Genomic DNA, 18,311 nt, shown 5'->3' on the forward strand with positions numbered 1-18,311 from the left:
GCTTCTTCCATGTGGGCTTTGTTGCTTCTGAGCTTGATGGCCGCTTGATTACCTTCAAGCCTTTAAGACCCCAGACGCTATACTTCTTGATAGCCGGGCACCATCATCTTTCTTGACCACATTTGCTTATGCACCCATTTGGCAACACAAAATTCTTGACAAAACCCCCACAGAAGAGTTACAAGGAAGGGGCAATTCAACCAGAATGCAGTATAGCACTGACAAAACACCTTTCATTCCTCTAGTTCTTGAATGCTTCCCACCACCCCCCACTACCAAGACCCAGTTCTACCTTACAAATCTGGCTAGACCAGAGTACACACATTGGTACAGGTAACAGCTCTCGACACAAGGACAGATAAAGCCCTTAGGAACAGTAGTGGGAGTAGTGACATCATGAGGGTAGAGGAATGGTGGGGGCAGGGAGGGGGGAGACGGGGAGAAAGGGGGAACCCATCACAAGGTTGGATATAAAGCCCAACCCCCAGGGGGACAAATAACAGAAATGTGGTTGAAGGGAGACAATGGACCGTATATAAGACACAAAATAACAAAAATAAATAATTGATCAAGGATTCACGAGAGTGGGGGAGGAAGGGAGGAAAACTGGAGCTGATACCAAGGGCTCAAGTAGAAAGAAAATGCTTTGGAAATGTTGATGGTAACATATGTACAAGTGTGCTTAATATAATTAAATGATGGGCTATAGTAAGATTTGTAAGAGCCCCCCAATAAGATGAATTTTTTAATTTATTAAAAATAAATAAAGGGCCCAGCTGATAACGTCAGCAGTACAAATCCACCAACTGCTCTAAGAGAGGAAGATAAAAAGCAGTTTGTTTCCGTGATACAGCCTTGGAGCCTCTACGAGTGAGAAATGAAGGCAGAGTTTAGTTTTTGGTTTATACATTTGGCAGTAGGGTAGTCTGTTATGTTAATGAGGTCATATAATTTAGGGTGTCTTTAAAACCAATTGCTTTGAGACTCAAAAAGACCACATTAGGTAAAGAAACATGAAAGAGCAGATGGGAAAAAATAGTTGCCCCATCACATGAAGATCATGAGGGAACGAACAGCAACTGAAAAACAAAGATGTTCACACAGAGCTGACAGAGGGAGACGGGTTCTCTTGAACTGCTGCTCCAAATTCAGACTTCCAGCCTCCAGTTTAAGCGCTGTCAAGTCTATTTCAACTCCTAGCAACCACCTGTCAACAAAGAAGAACTCCAGTTTTTTAGTTTATAATCCTATTCTATCTATATCCAGAGCATACAATTTGACTACATGAAGAATGAAACATCAGAATTCTAGTAAGACCCATTGATAACCCTGGATATGCAGATGACACAGCTTGCCTGTTGAAAAAGAAGATTAGGTGCACTTTTATTATTATTATTATTTTTTTTTTAGGAGCACTTATTGACGAAGATCAAAGGTTAAATACAGCCTTCAGAATGGATTACCCTTGAACATGAAAAAAAAATCTTCATAACTGGACCAATATGCAACACAAGGATAAACAGAGAAAAGATGGAAGTTGTCAAGGATTTCATTTTACTTGGATCTGCAATCAGTGCTCACGTAGGCAGCACTTGATATATACCAAATGATGTACTGCACTGGGCCAATTCAAAGGTAAGCACCTCTTTACTGGGCTCAAACACAGCCGTACTGTGAGAATGGCGCAGGACTGGGCAAGGGCAAAGTTTCATTCTGCTGTGAACTGGGTCATTTTGAGTTGGAACCCATTCAATAGCACCTAACAACAACATTTACAGGAGCAGAGTGTCTGTCACCTCCTTATCCCACGGAGCAACTGGGTGTTTAAGCTGACAACCTTTCAGTTAGCAGCCAAGCACTTTCATCATTGTGCCACTGCGAGAAAATAAACTTCTGTTCACTAAAGTGACCCACTTACATTTCTCTTATAAAGTAGCACTAAGACCCCAATAAATTGATTTTTTTTTAATTTTAAAAAGATAGATAAATAAAATAAAACACACACAAAAAAAGTAGCACTAAGAAACTAAGAGAAAGTAAACAGTATGGATGTAGTCTCCAGCCAGTATTGTCAAGGCAACCACTCATCCAGAATTCTCACCCACCGCCCTCCAGGTTACATGACAACCAAACTTGGCTAACTGTTCTTCTAGGTATCAGGCCAAATATCTTCTCATATGCTTATTAGCTATTTGCATTTTCTTTCCTGCAAATTATGTGTTTCATTTCATTTGTTCATGGTCCATTGGTGGCGAACTAGATTTTACATGTTGGATTGCTAAACCATAAACCACAAGGTCAGCACTTTGACTCCACCATCACTCCTTAGAAGAAAGATAAGGTTTTCTATTCCCATAAAGATTTATAGTCTCAGAAACCCAAAGGGCTCTATGAGTTACTATTGACATTGAGCCTGGGTTTGGGGGGTTTGTCATTTGTTCATTAATCAAGATCTTAATGCTTTACAGCTGTTGCTTTGTATATTATTTCTTTCACTATGTTAACCACAGAGAGAATTCTTCTAACCCAAAGGTTAAGCATTAATTTCTATTTTGATGCCTAATAAGAGTAACCTATCAAGCATTTTCTTCTATGTCCTCCCTAGCATCTAATCTCTGATTGTGCATCAAAATAATCTGCAGAGCATCATTTTAAGCACAGATTCTAAGTCTTATATTTCAGAGATATGATTTCAATTAGAAAATGGACGTAGTGTAAAAACGATACACCTAGTTACTTTATTAATGGACGAGCCAATACTCCATGGTGAGCCACAAACACTTTATGTGTATAATTCCAAGCGATTACTTTGTGGGAGTCACAAGACCGAGCATACACAGCTAGAAGACCATTCTAAGTAATTCACTAAGCCACAGTAAGACATGTAGGTTTGAAATGTTGAAATACAATGCATCGTATTCAGGATAGTGTCATTAGTTCGGGCTGTTTTAAGTTGTTGTTGATTGCTAAAAGAAAATATGGAGCACTAGGAAATGGAACTGTTCTCTCCATAGCCAACCTCCGTAGGAGAAAAAGAAACACTGTTGGCTCAAAATTACACTGAACCACTCTTTCAAAGTTTATCTTAATCTGCTAAAACAATTAGGGCAAAAAATAATAAAATTTTTTGAAAAACAAAAACATGTCACTATCCATCATGAGATTTTAAAAAGCAAAAGTCTTACCTGTTTGGAGAGTACTAGGAAAGGACAGGGTGACTTTTTCATCCTCATTCTGGTAGTTAAATCCTGTAGCATGGATTTCTGAAATAGAAAGTAAGTTTCAGTCCACAAGTCTGATTAGATGAATACAACCAATCCACATCACAATAGTTAACATTTTCAACAACAAAATCTCTACTGAAAGTATTACAATTTAATAAATTAAGTTCCTATTAAAAAGAATACAATTTCAAATGAATCAGTTTTAAGCTACATAATCTAAATTATACAGGATGCATATATAATTATCTGGTTCTTTGAGTAACAAAAAGAGCAAAAAGACTATCTAAATTCTGAAGTTTCTCATACTTTTCCCCAAATTAAATGTCATTGGTATTAATAAAAATCCTGAAGACCCAATGCCTTTCTCGCACTCCTATAATTCCTGTGTTGCACATTTGTTTTAAATTCTGAAGCATATTAAAAAGAAACTTGAGGAGGGAAAATCCCATCTATTTTAAAGTACTACTAAAGTCATAGTAGGCTGACTGAAAACTAACGATAATGTTCTTAGTAACAGACACTGAAGGTGTTGTCTACTACTATGTGAAACAACCACAGAGCAGTGGGGGTGAAATGTTTCTAATAAATGTTACTAAGGGAATTAAGTCAAACCTTGATAATAATCAGGAAATAAAAATTAAAACCACAGTAAAATGCCACCACATATCCACCAGATTAGCTAACAGGAGAATGTCTAACTGTACCACGTGGGCATGTGGAACAGCTGCAACTCCCACTCCGTGAGCTAATTGGTGCAACTTAGAGTCGCTCGGTTTTACTCTACGTGTGCATGATGTACTTATGAAACTGTGCATAGGATGGTAGTAATACCTATCATAGCATTTTGGTACGTAAGCTGTCCTCAGGTTACAAATGAGATGTGTTCCTAACGATGCCTTTAAGAATTTATAAGGGATTTATCCCAGGTCTATCAGTTCTTGTTCAGCCTTATTTTCATGGCACTGTAAGGTGGGTTGCTAACCGCAAGGTCAGTGATTCAGACCCAGCAGGCACTCCAAGGGAGAAAGATGCCATCTGTTCCAGTAACAACTTACCTTTCTGACACCTACGATTCCGAACTGACTCGATGCAGTGCGTTTAATTTTGTTATTCAGTATTGTTCAGTACAAGAAAAAGTCTAGACTTCTCAATGATTTCAAAAACAGCATGTGCAACAGGTGAAGGTGATTATGATGAAGAATTTGGTGCAACTAAAGATTGGTTCAAACACTTCAAAATGATGGCAAATTTATATAACATTAATGCAGAGTTTCAAAGATAACACCACACCACTCAAAAGGTGGTAAAGGAGGTAGCTGACAGTGACACTTTGAGTATGTGTTGCTCTTCAGTCCTGCTAATAATGCAGACCATGTATCAGGCTCCTAGAAGGCCTCACTATGCCTCTGAGTCCCAATGTTCTGGTGACAAATCACCTAAACTTTAAAAAAGTCTGGTCTGTTCTTTTGCTTGTCAACCCAAAACAACCAGCTTTAAAGTCAAACATGCATATCCAAGGGACTGCATGTCTTCCTATAGCAGGATCCTGGGCAGTGGAAGAAAAAAAGCTAAAAAAAAAAAAAGAGAAGAAACTCCAGCTACACAAAACCTGGAGCTCTGTGGACAAAGCAAGATAAATATTGAACTGTTAACTGCAAGGTCAGCAGTTCAAATCCAACTGCTCTGAGGCTGTCTGTTCCCATAACGATCTATAATCTGGGAAACTCTCTACAGAATCATTATGAATTGGAAACAACTCCATGGCAGTGGGTTTGATATTTTGGTCTGAAATATAGATGAGTTTAAAAACAAAATCCTGAGCAAAAAAAGCTACACCATATATGCATACATAATATTATGTACTGTTTAATTCCACTTAAACAAACTCAAGAATGGGCATGTCAAGCTATATTGTAAGGAGTGCACAGTTAGGTAGGTGGTTGTAGTCTCAGTCAGAGAAGAGAAGAAATCTCTTAAAGGTCAGGGTGAAGGAGCGGATCTCTAAGGAGGGGCATATGTGAAGCCTTCAAGGCTGCAGTTAGGTGCTGCTTATGTGTTATAGACACGTTTCTGATTCTGTGACATTTTCCAGTTAACAGCTTTAAGATTTTTTCAGAGAGGGGTTATTCTAAAATCAGATAGACATCATCTATATAACCCTAAAATATTTCTTAAAGTTGTTTTAAAAACTAAACCAATGAAATATAGCAAGCTGAATGGGAAAAAAACATTTTAATTATCTCCATAGATGATAAAAACACATACTAAAGTTCAGAAGTTATTCTTGATAGAAGCCCTTAATAAAATGGATATAGATGTAAGTTCACTGCTTTTAAATGTTAAGATGACATGCCAGGAAAATCTAAGGCAAACAATGATTGTCTATTGCAAATGCTAAAGTTTATTAAGATAGGTTACAGAATTAACATAAAGATTATCAATGGTTTTCAAATGCCTTCACAGCTAGAAGATAAAATTAAATGCCTCTATCTACAAAAGTAATAAAAAGGATGAAACTTATAAGAATACACTTAAAGGGAAATGTGTAAAATCTTACAAAGAACATTTTCAACACAAAGGAAAGGTAAATATCATTATCATTTTCTAGGAATGCCTGAAGGTGGGGATGGGGCAGGGGAAGTTAGGGAACACTGATTTGGAGGACAACTCTTACAGGTTAGCTTTAGAACAGCTCCTCAAACAACACGATATTAGGAATCATTTTTCCTCTCTGTTTAATCCAACATTATATAATGTATGAAAAAACATGCTCATTTTTCTCAATATTTAAACAGTGTACAGAATCTTTATAATAAGAAAATACCTTGATGGTGTATATTCTTCAAAGAAGTAAAACACAAGTTAAAGCTAATGACAAAATAATACCAAATACATTTTATTACCCATAAAGTTGACAGAATTAAATGTAAGAAAAAATTAAAACCTAACTAACATGGCAGACTTACTTCATTTCTCTAGATCAGGGGTCCTCAAACTTTTTAAACACGGGGCCAGTTCACTGGCCCTCAGACCCATTGGAGGGCCAGACTATAGTTTTTTTTAAAAACTATGAACAAATTCCTATGCACACTGCACATATCTTATTTTGAAGTAAAAAACAAAACGGGGCAAAAACACCCAGTGAGCCGGATAAATGTCCTCGGCAGGCCGCATGTGGACAGCGGGCCGTAGTTTGAGGACGCCTGCCTAGATTCTGCTCAACTGTGGGAAACTAACACTGAGGGAAGTATGACTAGGGCTTATTCCCTAACTTACAACAGAGGGAATCTTGGGGGAGGAAGGGGAAAAAATGAGGAGCTGATACCAAGGGCTCAAGTAGAAAGAAAATGTTTTGAGAATGATGATGGCAACAAATGTACAAATGTGGGCAATGAATGTACAAATGTGCTTTAGACAATTGATGTATGTATGGATTGTGATAAGAGTTGTATGAGCCCCTAATAAAACGATTTTTAAAATGTACAAATGTTCGTGACACAATGAATGGATGTACAGATTGTGGTAAGAGTTGTACAAGCCCCCAATAAAATGATTAAAAATAATAATAAAATAACAGAGGGAATCTGGAAAGCTAGTATTCCATGGTAGGAATGCCACCACTTTGGTAAATTAGAGATGAAAGTCCAAGTACATTATCCTGCGTTAAATACATTCCCATGGATTCTCCCTAACAGCTATGCTGCCTTAAAGTGGTAGTGGTTAATTCTGTCTCCCTAGAGAAGCAGCAGATATTCTTGTTACCTCCTCCCTGCTGTGACACCCATGCCCCCTCATGCCTTCCCCCATTAAAAGCATTAGGTTTCCTCACCTGTAAGCTCAGGGACTTTACTGTGGTTACCACCCACCCTGTGATATATATAATTACTGAATATCTATGTCATATGGCTACCTATAAATGTCTCAAGACAGTAAAGAGTCTCTCTGTGTAGACCTGACTGCTGGGACTGTGGCCGTCCCAGAGGTAAGCATACTACTATAAAATGTGTCTGACTCCTTTATTTTACTCTCTCTTCTATCTTCTATGACTTTACTATGATCTTTATATATTATAACCATACAATTGCACCTACAGACCCCTCGGGTTGTTAGAGGCTGCTTTACTCTCACACTCAAGTACATTTAATAAATATTTATTCAACACCTACTACACATCCCAGGCATTAATAGAAGATCATAGCCATTGGTCCTTAAAGAATTTAAAGTAAAAGCAAACTACTAAAACGCACTAAAAGACTATTCCAATAGGGTGTCTGACATACTAGTAAACACTTGATTCTTCATAACTTTATCATTATTATAAGTATTATTACATAAAAAAGTATCTACTCAGTTGGGTAACTATCCTGGTCTGAAAAATAAGGAACCTAATTTAGGAAGACAAATGTACCTTCTATAATCAAATGATAAGCCATCTATATCCTTAAAGCAGTGACTTAAGACAATCCAAAGTAAAAGATCAGAACAAAAAGTTTCAAAAGACATCTTGAAAAAACATGAAGCATTATGTGTTATAATGTATAATGCAATGTGCAAAGACCTACAGTTAAAAGCCCAAAAGGAAAGACCACACTCAGCATTTCTCAAGCTGGAAGAACTGGAAAAAAAAGTAAAGTCTAGAATTACAACATTGAAAGATCCTAGGGGCAAAATAAATATTATGCAGGAAAGATGATCAAAAGAAGAGAGATTGGGGAGTGGGGGGGTGGAAAGGGAATGCATAGAGACACTGTACCAAAAGGAATCGGTTAACAATCAACCATTTCAAGAGGTAGCACATAATCAAGGAGTGATGGTAATGAAGGGAGAAGTCAAAGCTACACGGAATACATTATTCTAAAACATGCTCCAGGAACTGACAGCAGGAACGGACAGAACACCGATTGAATGTTTTTAATGAGGTGCATTGGAAGCACTCACTTGTCTGTGCCAACAAACCTGGAAGACAGCTGCCTGGCTAACTCATTAGCAGAGGTCCATATTCCTGCCCATTACACAAAAGGGTGACCTCAACAGCCTACAGAAATTATCAAACAGTATCATGAGTATCATATGCCAAGTAAAACTTTGCTGAAGGTAACTCAAAAGCAGTTACAGCAGTATATCAATAGGGAGATGCCAGTAATTCAAACTGGATTCAGAGGAGGGTGTGAAATGTGGGATATTAAAACTGACGTCAAATGCATCTGGCTGAAACCAGAGATGAAGAAAGATGTTTATTTCTGTTTTCTTGACTATGCGGAGGGGAGAGAGATGGGAGTGGCGGTGGTGGAGAATTATAAAAAACGATGGGTAACATTGTAAAAAATGGTTATTCCAGGACATTTCTTGTACTCAGGTAGAATGTGTACACAGATCAAGAGGTAGTCGTTAAAATTGAACAAGGTGATTACTACTGCCAGGTTAGAAATCAGGAGCAGTAAGCATCAGTTGTGTCCCTCCACCAAACTTATTTTGCCTGTATGCCGACCAAGTAATCTGAGAAGCTAGACCATATGAAGAAGAATGCAACATCCTGAGTAGAGGAAGACTAACAACCTGAGATATGTAGCCAGCATGACCGGAAGTGCTTACTGATGACGACCAAAGGCATTACCTTCAAGACGGTTACAACTCAAAGAAAATAAAAACGTTCACAACTTGGCCAATAGACAACATCATGCTAAATGGTGCAAAGAGTTCACTTTTACTTGGACCCACAACCAACATTCATGGAAGCAGCGGTCATTTCTTCTGTTCACTTTAGTTACTCCATATTCAAGAGCAAGCTTTGGTCTCTTTCTGACTTCCACTTGTGTTGTTCTTTCTTGCTTGCTAACTTTTCTTTAATGATCTTTTACTTTCTTCATGAATAATGTTCTTTATGTTTCACAACAAAGGGAACTAAAAAATAACGGAATTTTTCAATGAATTTTTGAAGCCCCCAGGAATACAATATGGTATTTACCCAATGGCCAAACCACATTTCGACCTATCTCACAGAATGCTACGAGATGCATGACTATATTTTATATTTGTACATAATCAAAAGGAAACTGGCCTTTTAGTAATTTAAAGCCAATGAAAGTGAAAGCAAATGAATATAAGTAATACTGATGTAAACTTCCTGACTTGCACTTAAAAGAATAGACGGGTTGGCTGTCATTGGTTCGTTATAACAAAGGGTTTCTTGTTTATTCATATGACTCCAGTTTGAACTAACAATATTACAGATGTCATCCATTTTTTGGCAAGTTTGATTATACCACTTTACTTTTACAAAAGACTTATAGTAGCACCTGTTTTCAATCACCAAAAGACAGCCCATGAAGATTTTTACTATCATTCGATGTTTGTTTGCTGTGAGTCATTAGAGGCAGTCCCTACCCTGAGCATTGCCAATCCTTCCCCAGAACTACACTGTCCATTTATCATACCATTCCTGCTTCTCCTATATGTTAGTGTTATTTTAGATTGTGTGCCATTTGGTATAATCTGGTCATTACTCTTTTAGGTGTGGAAATGCTAAAAAGAAACATTTCCCATATACATTAATAGTAACTACGTCTTCACTTTATGCTATATTGGCTTAGGAAAGGTTTCAGAGGAACCTAGAAACTTGAAAATATTTCCCAGGCAAACTTAGAAATCCAAACAAGATTATGAATTAGAAACAAATTTCTATATTTTTCCTTTTTAAAAAACAAGCCTGTTTGTTTCTATTGTCTTTACAAATGGATTTCAGTTTCTCATAGTACACAACCATACTGCTTTCATGTTTAGCCAATTATCACTTAGACATGGGTATTTACTAAAAACTTGAATGACTATATAAATTACTACTTCTGCAAAATCAAAGAGCCTCGATATTTGAGGAGTTTCAAATAAACAGTAAGCTCCTTTTAATGCATGTAAGGCAAGAAAATTTATCTGACCAGTCATCCTGTGGGCCAGTCTCTGTCACTCTATCTGTGTGGCTTTTGGCCAATTCATTTAACCTGAGTCTCATTAGCCTCCTTACTAAAATGGGATAATAATACCCACCTACTTATCTTTTAAGGGCAGTGGTGGTTCAATGGTATACCCCTATATGGGAGACTTTGTTCAATTCCCAGCCAATGTACCTCATGAGCAGCCACAACCCATCTGTCCTTGGAGGCTTGCACGCTGCTAGGACACCGAAGAGGTGTCAGCAGAGCTTCTCTATCAAGATGGCCCCGGAAGAAAGGTTGGGAAATGTGCACCCCCAAATCAGCTATTGAAAACCTAATGTATCATAATGGTCTGACTCACAGCCACTCAGGGAAATGGTACAGGGCTGAACACTGTTAGTCTCTGTGTCTGGGATTGCCATGAGTAGCCAGAAGACCTGACAGTAGCTAACAACTTAAATGGAAACGCACAGCTTCGTAATAAAGTTCCCACACAAGTGGGAATGTGACTGCTAACAACATCAACTTCGATGGAAGTGTGTAGTTTCATAATAAAATTCCACTAAAATGGGAAATAAGGGTGTGGGAAGAAGGGAAACTTACTCACTTAAAGTTGTCATTAAACTTAATATTTATATTAAAGTTAAAATTGTAAGTTGCCAAGAGAAGTTCAAGGCAGGACATGTATAAATGGTGCAATTATGACAAGAAACTGATGAGGGCTTTCCTAATAAAGTTAAATAGCCTCTTGATGTGTCGATGGCACAATTCCAGAAGTACAAACTACTGGGAAATTTGGGTATACCAGTGTGAGTCAACTGTTCAAATTGACTCAAGAGATGAAAAACAAAGTGGTGTTTCTATTTGAAATGGGTTTCACTTTCTTCTTTCCAAGGGAGACAGAGTAGAATAGATAAATTTTTTCCAAAACTTTAATGGGAAGTAACACAGATATATCATTCCATAATTCAGTCACATCAAGCAGTATTGTACAATTGCTACCACAATCCGTTTCTTGAAAAGATAATTTTAATACTCAAAAAAGAGTTAGTATAAAATGTATTAAAGATTATTTTTAAACAAGTTCTTTTATTTGTAGAGTAGGTCCCAATATTACTCAATGAAAAGATAACCATAAATTGGTAACTAGGAATTCTAGCTTGCAGATCTTTAACATCACATACTGAATGAAGTCCAGAAATTCTAAAGAGGGTATAAAAGGTAAGCACAAGATATAACATGCATTTATAAATTTAACAAAAAATATATGTATGTAACATGTAGAATAAGGAGCCCTGGTAGGATAGTGGTTATGAGCTGAGCTGCTAACCACAAGGTCAGCAGTTCAAACCCACCAGCAATTGCTCAGGGGAAAATTTTGGCTTTCTGCTTCTGTAAAGAGTTACAGTCCAGAAACCCACAGGGACAGTTCTACCCTGTCCTATAGGTTGGCTATGAATCAGAATACACTCAATGGTAACAGTGAGTTGTGAATTAGTTACATAGAACATGTTTCCAAGGCAATACAGAAATGGGCAAGAAAAATTACAGAGGTACTACTTAAAAAGTGTAAAGAAAAACACTTAAAATCAATAAATAGATGAAAAGATATTCAGCCTCTAATAAAAATTCATATTACAATCTTGTAGCTTTTTCCTCAGACTGGCAAAAAATAAAGATGACAATATCCAGTGACATGGCAGAAGTAGTAAACATCTCATACTCTGTTGATGTAACTTTCTTTTGTATTATCTGTTAATTTTTTAATATAGTATTTTCATTTTTGATCAAATGTATAGGTATGTATGTAAATATACAGAGATAGGTACAAGACAACAAGCCAAAAAGTAAAGCTACAAAACATAGAAACCTTTATTAACATGTATGAAGGAATTCATACTAGAGTATTAAGAGTGGTTACTTTGGGGACTAGATGGGTAGGTAATGAAATGAAGGAAGAGGAGGGCTCTCACATCTTCATATAATTCTATATTTTATTACAAGAAGCATGAATACTTTTGGTAATTTTTTGGGTAATATTTAAACAAGTTGTATAAGACCCAGATAGTATGAACATTTTCAGATTTTTAAAATTATTCCTGTATAATACTTAGGAAAGGATTTTGAAGATTATAATAATTTTCATATTATTAAACCACTATGTCAATAAAAATGATATTTTGTATATGGGTTGAGACTTTACTTCCATTGAATCAATTCTGACTCATAGTTACCCTACAGGACAAGGCAGGGCTAGCCCTGTGTGTTTCGGACACTACAAAGTGGCTGTTAGTTTTTTAACAGACCAATTCATAAATCATTATGTCCCCCTATAATAAATGCATGAAATGTGTAGAGTTATATCTCCTGCTATAGATATCAAAATTATGAGGTATGTTTTATATTTTATTTTAAAATGACACTTCTAGACGACTTCTGGCTGTGACAGTTTAGCTGATATCAGAGTAACAGTGGATTAAAATGCTTAAAGTGTCAGAGGGAACCCCACAAAAATGGTCTCTTTCTTCCACTGGTTTAGCTCTTACTTGTAAGCACAACACAGAGGCCGAAGAAGCAGAGCACTTGCAGTATTCTTGCTGGGCGGGGGACAAAAACTAGAATTCAGGCCCAACAGAGCAACCAAAAGCCGAGTGGCCAGGAGCCAAAAAAGAAGCCACATTAAAAAAGGTCTAACATTCTTTGATCACTGTCCTCTCAAGACATTTGCTGACTACTAGGTTTCAACCGCTCTCTCTATATATATAGAAGTTCTGTAACGATAAGGAGCTAAACACTGATTTTTTTAAACCAGAAAAAATGAAAAAACCTCTACAGGCCTACAAATCAAGAAGGTGAACAAGTTGAAAAAGATCAGATCCAACGTGATCAAGATAATGCCCCCCCCCAAACACCTCTCTAGATAGAAATAAATAAACTAGAACCTCCTAAAATCTGCTAAGACTTGAATAGTATCAGAGGCTCAATTTTGCTCACTCACATGGTATCAATGCAGTTTAAATAAAAATAGTAACAGGCTTTTTAATAAAAATTGATAACCTAAAAAAAAAATTGATAACCTGATTCTAGCCAAAATTATTTTGAAATCAACAAAGCTGGAGGATACATACTACCTGATTTGAAGATTTAAAATAACAGAACAGAAAGTCCAGAAACAGGGCCACATATTTATGGTCAACTGATTTCCAACCAAAATGTGCCAAAGCAACTCAAGAGGAGAATATTCTTCATAACAAATGGTGCTGGCAAAACTGGATAGCTGTTATGTATTCAATGGTGTTCCCCAAAACAATAATGTTTAAATCTTAACCCCTAGCACCTGTGAATGTGACCTTGTTTAGAAATAGGATCTTGTCTCCAGTCAGGGTGTGATGTAGCAATGATAGAAAAATACAACTTTCCTCTACTTCCTAAATGCTTCCTCCTCCCCCACAATCATGATCATAATTCTACCTTGCAAGTCTGGCTAGACTAGAGGATGTACACTGGTACAGATAAGAACTGGAAACACAGAGAATCCAGGGCGGATGATACCTTCAGGACCAGTGGTGTGAGTGGAGATGCCGGGAGCGTGGAGGGAGGGTGGATTGGAAAGGGGGAACCGATTACAGGGATCTACATGTGACCTCCTCCCTGGGGGACGGACAACAGAAAAGTGGGTAAAGGGAGACGTCAGACAGGGCAAGATATGTCAAAATAATAATTTAAAAATTGTCAGGGGTTCATGGTGGAAGGGGGAGCAGGGAGGGAGGGGACTTGATGCCAGGGACTTGAGTGGAGCAAATGTTTTGAGAATGATGAGGGCAGTGAATGTATGAATGTGCTTTGCACAGTTGATGTATGTGTGGATTGTGATAAGAGTCGTATGAGCCCCTAATAAAATGATTTTAAAAAGAAAAAATAAATAGGATCTTTGAGGGCATTATTAGTTAACATTAGGTCACACCATTAGCCAAGTGGGTTTAAATCCTATATGGCTGCTGTTCTTATAAAGAGAAAATACAGAAATAGAAAAATAAAAATTACGAGAAAATACAGACACAAAGAAAAGAGATTCATGTAAAAACTACCTACAAACCAAGAACACCAGAAATGGGCCAGGTAAGACAGGATATCCTTTGGAAGGCACATGGCCCTATCAAATGCCCTGAATGTGGACTACTACCTTCACGAACTGTGACAATAACTTTATTCTCACAAGCCACTCAAGTTTGTCTATTTTGGTATAGCCATCCTAGAAAACTAAAGCAATTAGTATACAGCAAAATGCTGGTACAGTATATTGAAAGTAACAAGGACTACCAACAGGACAACAAATCTGTCCTGGAAGAAGTCCAGCTGGAATGCTTTTTAGAGGCGAGCAAGGATGGGGAAACTTCATCTCATGTGCTTTGCATATGATGTCAGGAGTGACCAGTCCTTTGAGAAGGGCACAATGCTCAGTAAAGCAGAGGGGAAGCAAGAAACGGAGCAGGCCCTCAACAAGATTGACTGACACAGTGGCTGCGGCAATGAGCTTGAACTTAGCAATTGGGAGAATGGTGCAGGAGGAGCCAGTCGTGTTGGCCGCTCTATGTCGGAACTGACTCGATGGCACCTAACAAAAATAACAACCCTCACATGTCACCAATCATAAACTTTAACTCATACTGTATACCCTATCCAAAGTTTAACTTAAAATGGATCAAAGACTGATTTGACTGTGAAAGCTAAAATTATAAAACTTATAAAGAGAATATAGGAAAAATGTCTTTAAAATTTTTATCTTTTTAACAGTTTTATTGGTATATAACCCAAGAACTATACAATTCAATAGTTCGATCATATTAAGAAGAGTTGAACAATCATCACCACAATCAATTTTAGTAGGAGAAAATCTTAAATGTCCTTGAATCTTGCAATTCTGGAAAGAAGAAAATAATAAACCACAAACTACAAAAGAAAAACTCAATAAACTGGAATTTATATAATTAAAAGCTTTTTCTATTCAAAATACTGTATACTGTTACAAGCCCGAGACAGGGAGAAAATATTTGTAAAACATATGTCCAACAAAGAGTACATTATCTAGAAAACATATTTAAGATCCTTATAACTGTTAGTTAAACAAGTCTGTTTTTGAAAAGCTCTAAACAAATATTCCACCAATGAAGATATAAGGATAGCAAATAAGCACCCAAAAAAACCATCTCAACATCACTAAAAATTAGGAAATGCAAATTAAGACCACACTACTCCATTTGGATACCTAAAATAAAGACAATGAGATATGGGTATTGGCTGGGATCTACAACTAGAACACACACTTCTGGGAAACACAGAAGGGTACGATCACTCTGGAAAACCAGCAGTTTCTTTTCAAAAGTTTAATTACATTTAGCCGATGATACTCAAGACAAAAGCCCTATATACACAAAGACTTGTACGCAAATAAGCACAGCACTTTATTAGTAATAGCAAGATACTAGGGGGAAAAATCCAAAATTATGTTAACAGATGATTTTTTTAACAGATGAATTTTAAGATAGCTATATAAAACAATAAAAAGGAACAAATTATTGATAAAAGCACAAAAACCTAGATGAAAAATGTACTGAGCATATGAAGTCAAAAATTTTTTTAAAGTGTATATGCAACATGATTCCACTTACATAAAATTCCAGAAAATGCAAACTACTTGATAATGACAAAATACAGATAAGTGGTTACCTAGAAACAGGGGAGAATAAGGGGGTTATGAAAGAACATAAGGAACTTTTGATACATTCATCATTTTGATGGTGGTGATGGTCTCAATGGGTCCAAACTCATCAAATACCACATTTAAAACTTTACTGTAGACCAGTTATACCTTAAAGATGGGGCTGATGGAGGGAGTGGAAAGGGACCCTGAGAAAAGAACCACCATAGAATATAGCTGAGTTCTCCACAGAGATGCTGGGAACCAGAAGAAAATGCAACAAAGTAAAGGGGTAAAAGAAAATAGCTGCAAAATTAAAAATCCATAACATGGAAAATATTCTTTCTTTTTTTAATTGGTATTAATACATATATCAAATCATTCCATAGTTCAATCACGTCCAGCAGAATTGTACATTTGCTACCACATCAGTTTCCAAACATTCTTTTTCTATATGGACCCCTTTTATGTCATCACTCCTTCACCCTGCCACCACGTCAGTGACTCCCCTCCCCCCAAAACCCTTATTCCACTTGCTGACTCTAGAGGTTCAAGAAAAAATATTCCTAAAAATAGAGACCAAATAAACTTATTTTCAGACCAAGAATAAGAGACAGATAAACATTTCCTTCAGGTAGAAAGGAAATATCCCAGATTAAAGTGTAGTAATGGAAAAAGAAATAAGAACACTAGAAAGAATAAATTTAAATATAAATCTAATATTAGCATTTGAAGCAACAATAGTGCCTGATGGAATTTAAGAAAACATAGAAGTGATTACGCAGCTAACCTCATTTAAGATATAGGTAGAATCCACATATGTATAAAAGATGAAATCTATACGAGTTTCAAAATGTATTGATTAGGAATTCTAGAAAGACAGAACAGAAAAATTTGGGAAGAAAAACTATTAAAGAAGCAGTTCAACAAAATTTTCGGAGCTGACGTATAAATCTCCAGATTAAAAAAAAAATCTATCTAATGGCCACCAAAATGAATGACAAAACAGATAAAACCAATACTCAGTATCATAATATTTCAGAATACTAAAGGATACGGTAATATAGAAATCAGGAGAGTACAGAATTTCTAACAGCTCTACTGGAAAGTAGAAAATATGGCGCAAGAACATCAAAGTTCTGAAGGAAACTTATTCCCAAGCTATACATACCAAACTACTGATTATAAGTGCTAGCATAAAATACTTTTAGATATATGAATTCTCAAAACTGTTCTCCCAGGAGTCCTGTCTCAGAAAAATACCAGAGGATGTACTTCATCAAATGAATCAAAGGATCAATCTAAGAGGAAAACAAAGAATCTCTTAAACAAAGGATCCAATCAAAGAGGATGGCAACAAAAATTCTCAGGAGAATGAAGAGGTAAATAAATACCAGCGTGATTGCATCTGGAAAGCAAGCAATCCTGACAATAAAACAAAGAACTCTGGCATAAAGACATAAATAAAAAAAAATAGGATGGACCAAAACCAGACCCAAAACCAAACCCACTGCCATTGAGTTCTACTGACCCACAGCAACCCTTTATGGTTTTTCCGAGGCAGTATCTCTTTGGGGGAGCAGGTAGGCCTCACCGTTTCCCCATGGAGCTAATGGTATGTTTGAACCAGTGACCATATAGTTAGTCCTCCCAAGTTTACCTGACAAATTAACTAAGTGGTTTGATTCTATCAGACATGCTGACCTTTCTGAAGATAAAGAAAGACTAGAGGGGGGAAAAAAACTGGAAACAAAAAAGGCAATTAATAATCTCAGAAGATATTATACAGAAAGAGAAGCCATCAGATATGAGGGGATTGTGAAATGTTCTTGGGAAAATGGAATTTAAAAATAATGGAATTCTTCCACAAACTTTTTTATATTCCCCACAATATCCTATCACTCGGTGGTGATGTTTCGTTCCGCGCACTTTGGACATGTTAACAGAAGAGATGAGTCCCTGAAAAGGACATGGTGCTTGCAACTCTAGAAAAGAGGGATTGACGCAGTGACCAATAATGGGCTTAAATATAACTGTAATTGGGAGGATGGTGCAGGACCAGGTAGTGTTTCCTTCTACTGTACATGGGGTTGCTATCAATCAGACCCAAGTCAATGGCACCTAGTAACAATAATGATGATATAGAAATAAATAAAAAGGACGATTTTAACCCAAATAGGACGTGCTCTAAAAGGACACAAAAGAATATGTTATTCGTGATCTCCTTTGGAAAGGAGTAGTTGGCTAGAGGATAAAGGTAGGGAAAAGACTTGCTTTTTGCATAGTTCTGAGCTGTTCAGATAATAGCATATACATATATTCCAATTTTTTTAATGTGAAAACTATGATAAATGCATTACATAAGTAGGATGAAGGGAAGTTCTCATTATCTTTTGAGTTGTCTACAGGCTTTTTAAAGTCCCCTGGCATATAAAAAGCACTGACTTTTGAGAAATGATG

The 18,311-nt window shown here is 36.8% G+C and overlaps 1 protein-coding gene across 1 annotated transcript in view; it reads right to left on the reverse strand.

Annotated features, from left to right (window-relative positions):
• Window positions 1-18,311, reverse strand: part of NPEPPS (aminopeptidase puromycin sensitive) — a 95,770-nt gene that overhangs the window by 48,471 nt on the left and 28,988 nt on the right. Inside the window, exon 3 of the mRNA XM_004707098.3 lies at window positions 3,186-3,263. Within this exon, the coding sequence (XP_004707155.2) occupies window positions 3,186-3,263 (78 nt within the window). The remainder of the gene's footprint in view (window positions 1-3,185; window positions 3,264-18,311) is intronic.

The sequence above is a fragment of the Echinops telfairi genome, unplaced genomic scaffold (genome assembly GCF_000313985.2).
Source record: "Echinops telfairi isolate 266 unplaced genomic scaffold, ASM31398v2 ScPeMD7_7458;HRSCAF=8496, whole genome shotgun sequence".
In the NCBI taxonomy this organism is placed as follows: Eukaryota; Metazoa; Chordata; class Mammalia; order Afrosoricida; family Tenrecidae; genus Echinops; species Echinops telfairi.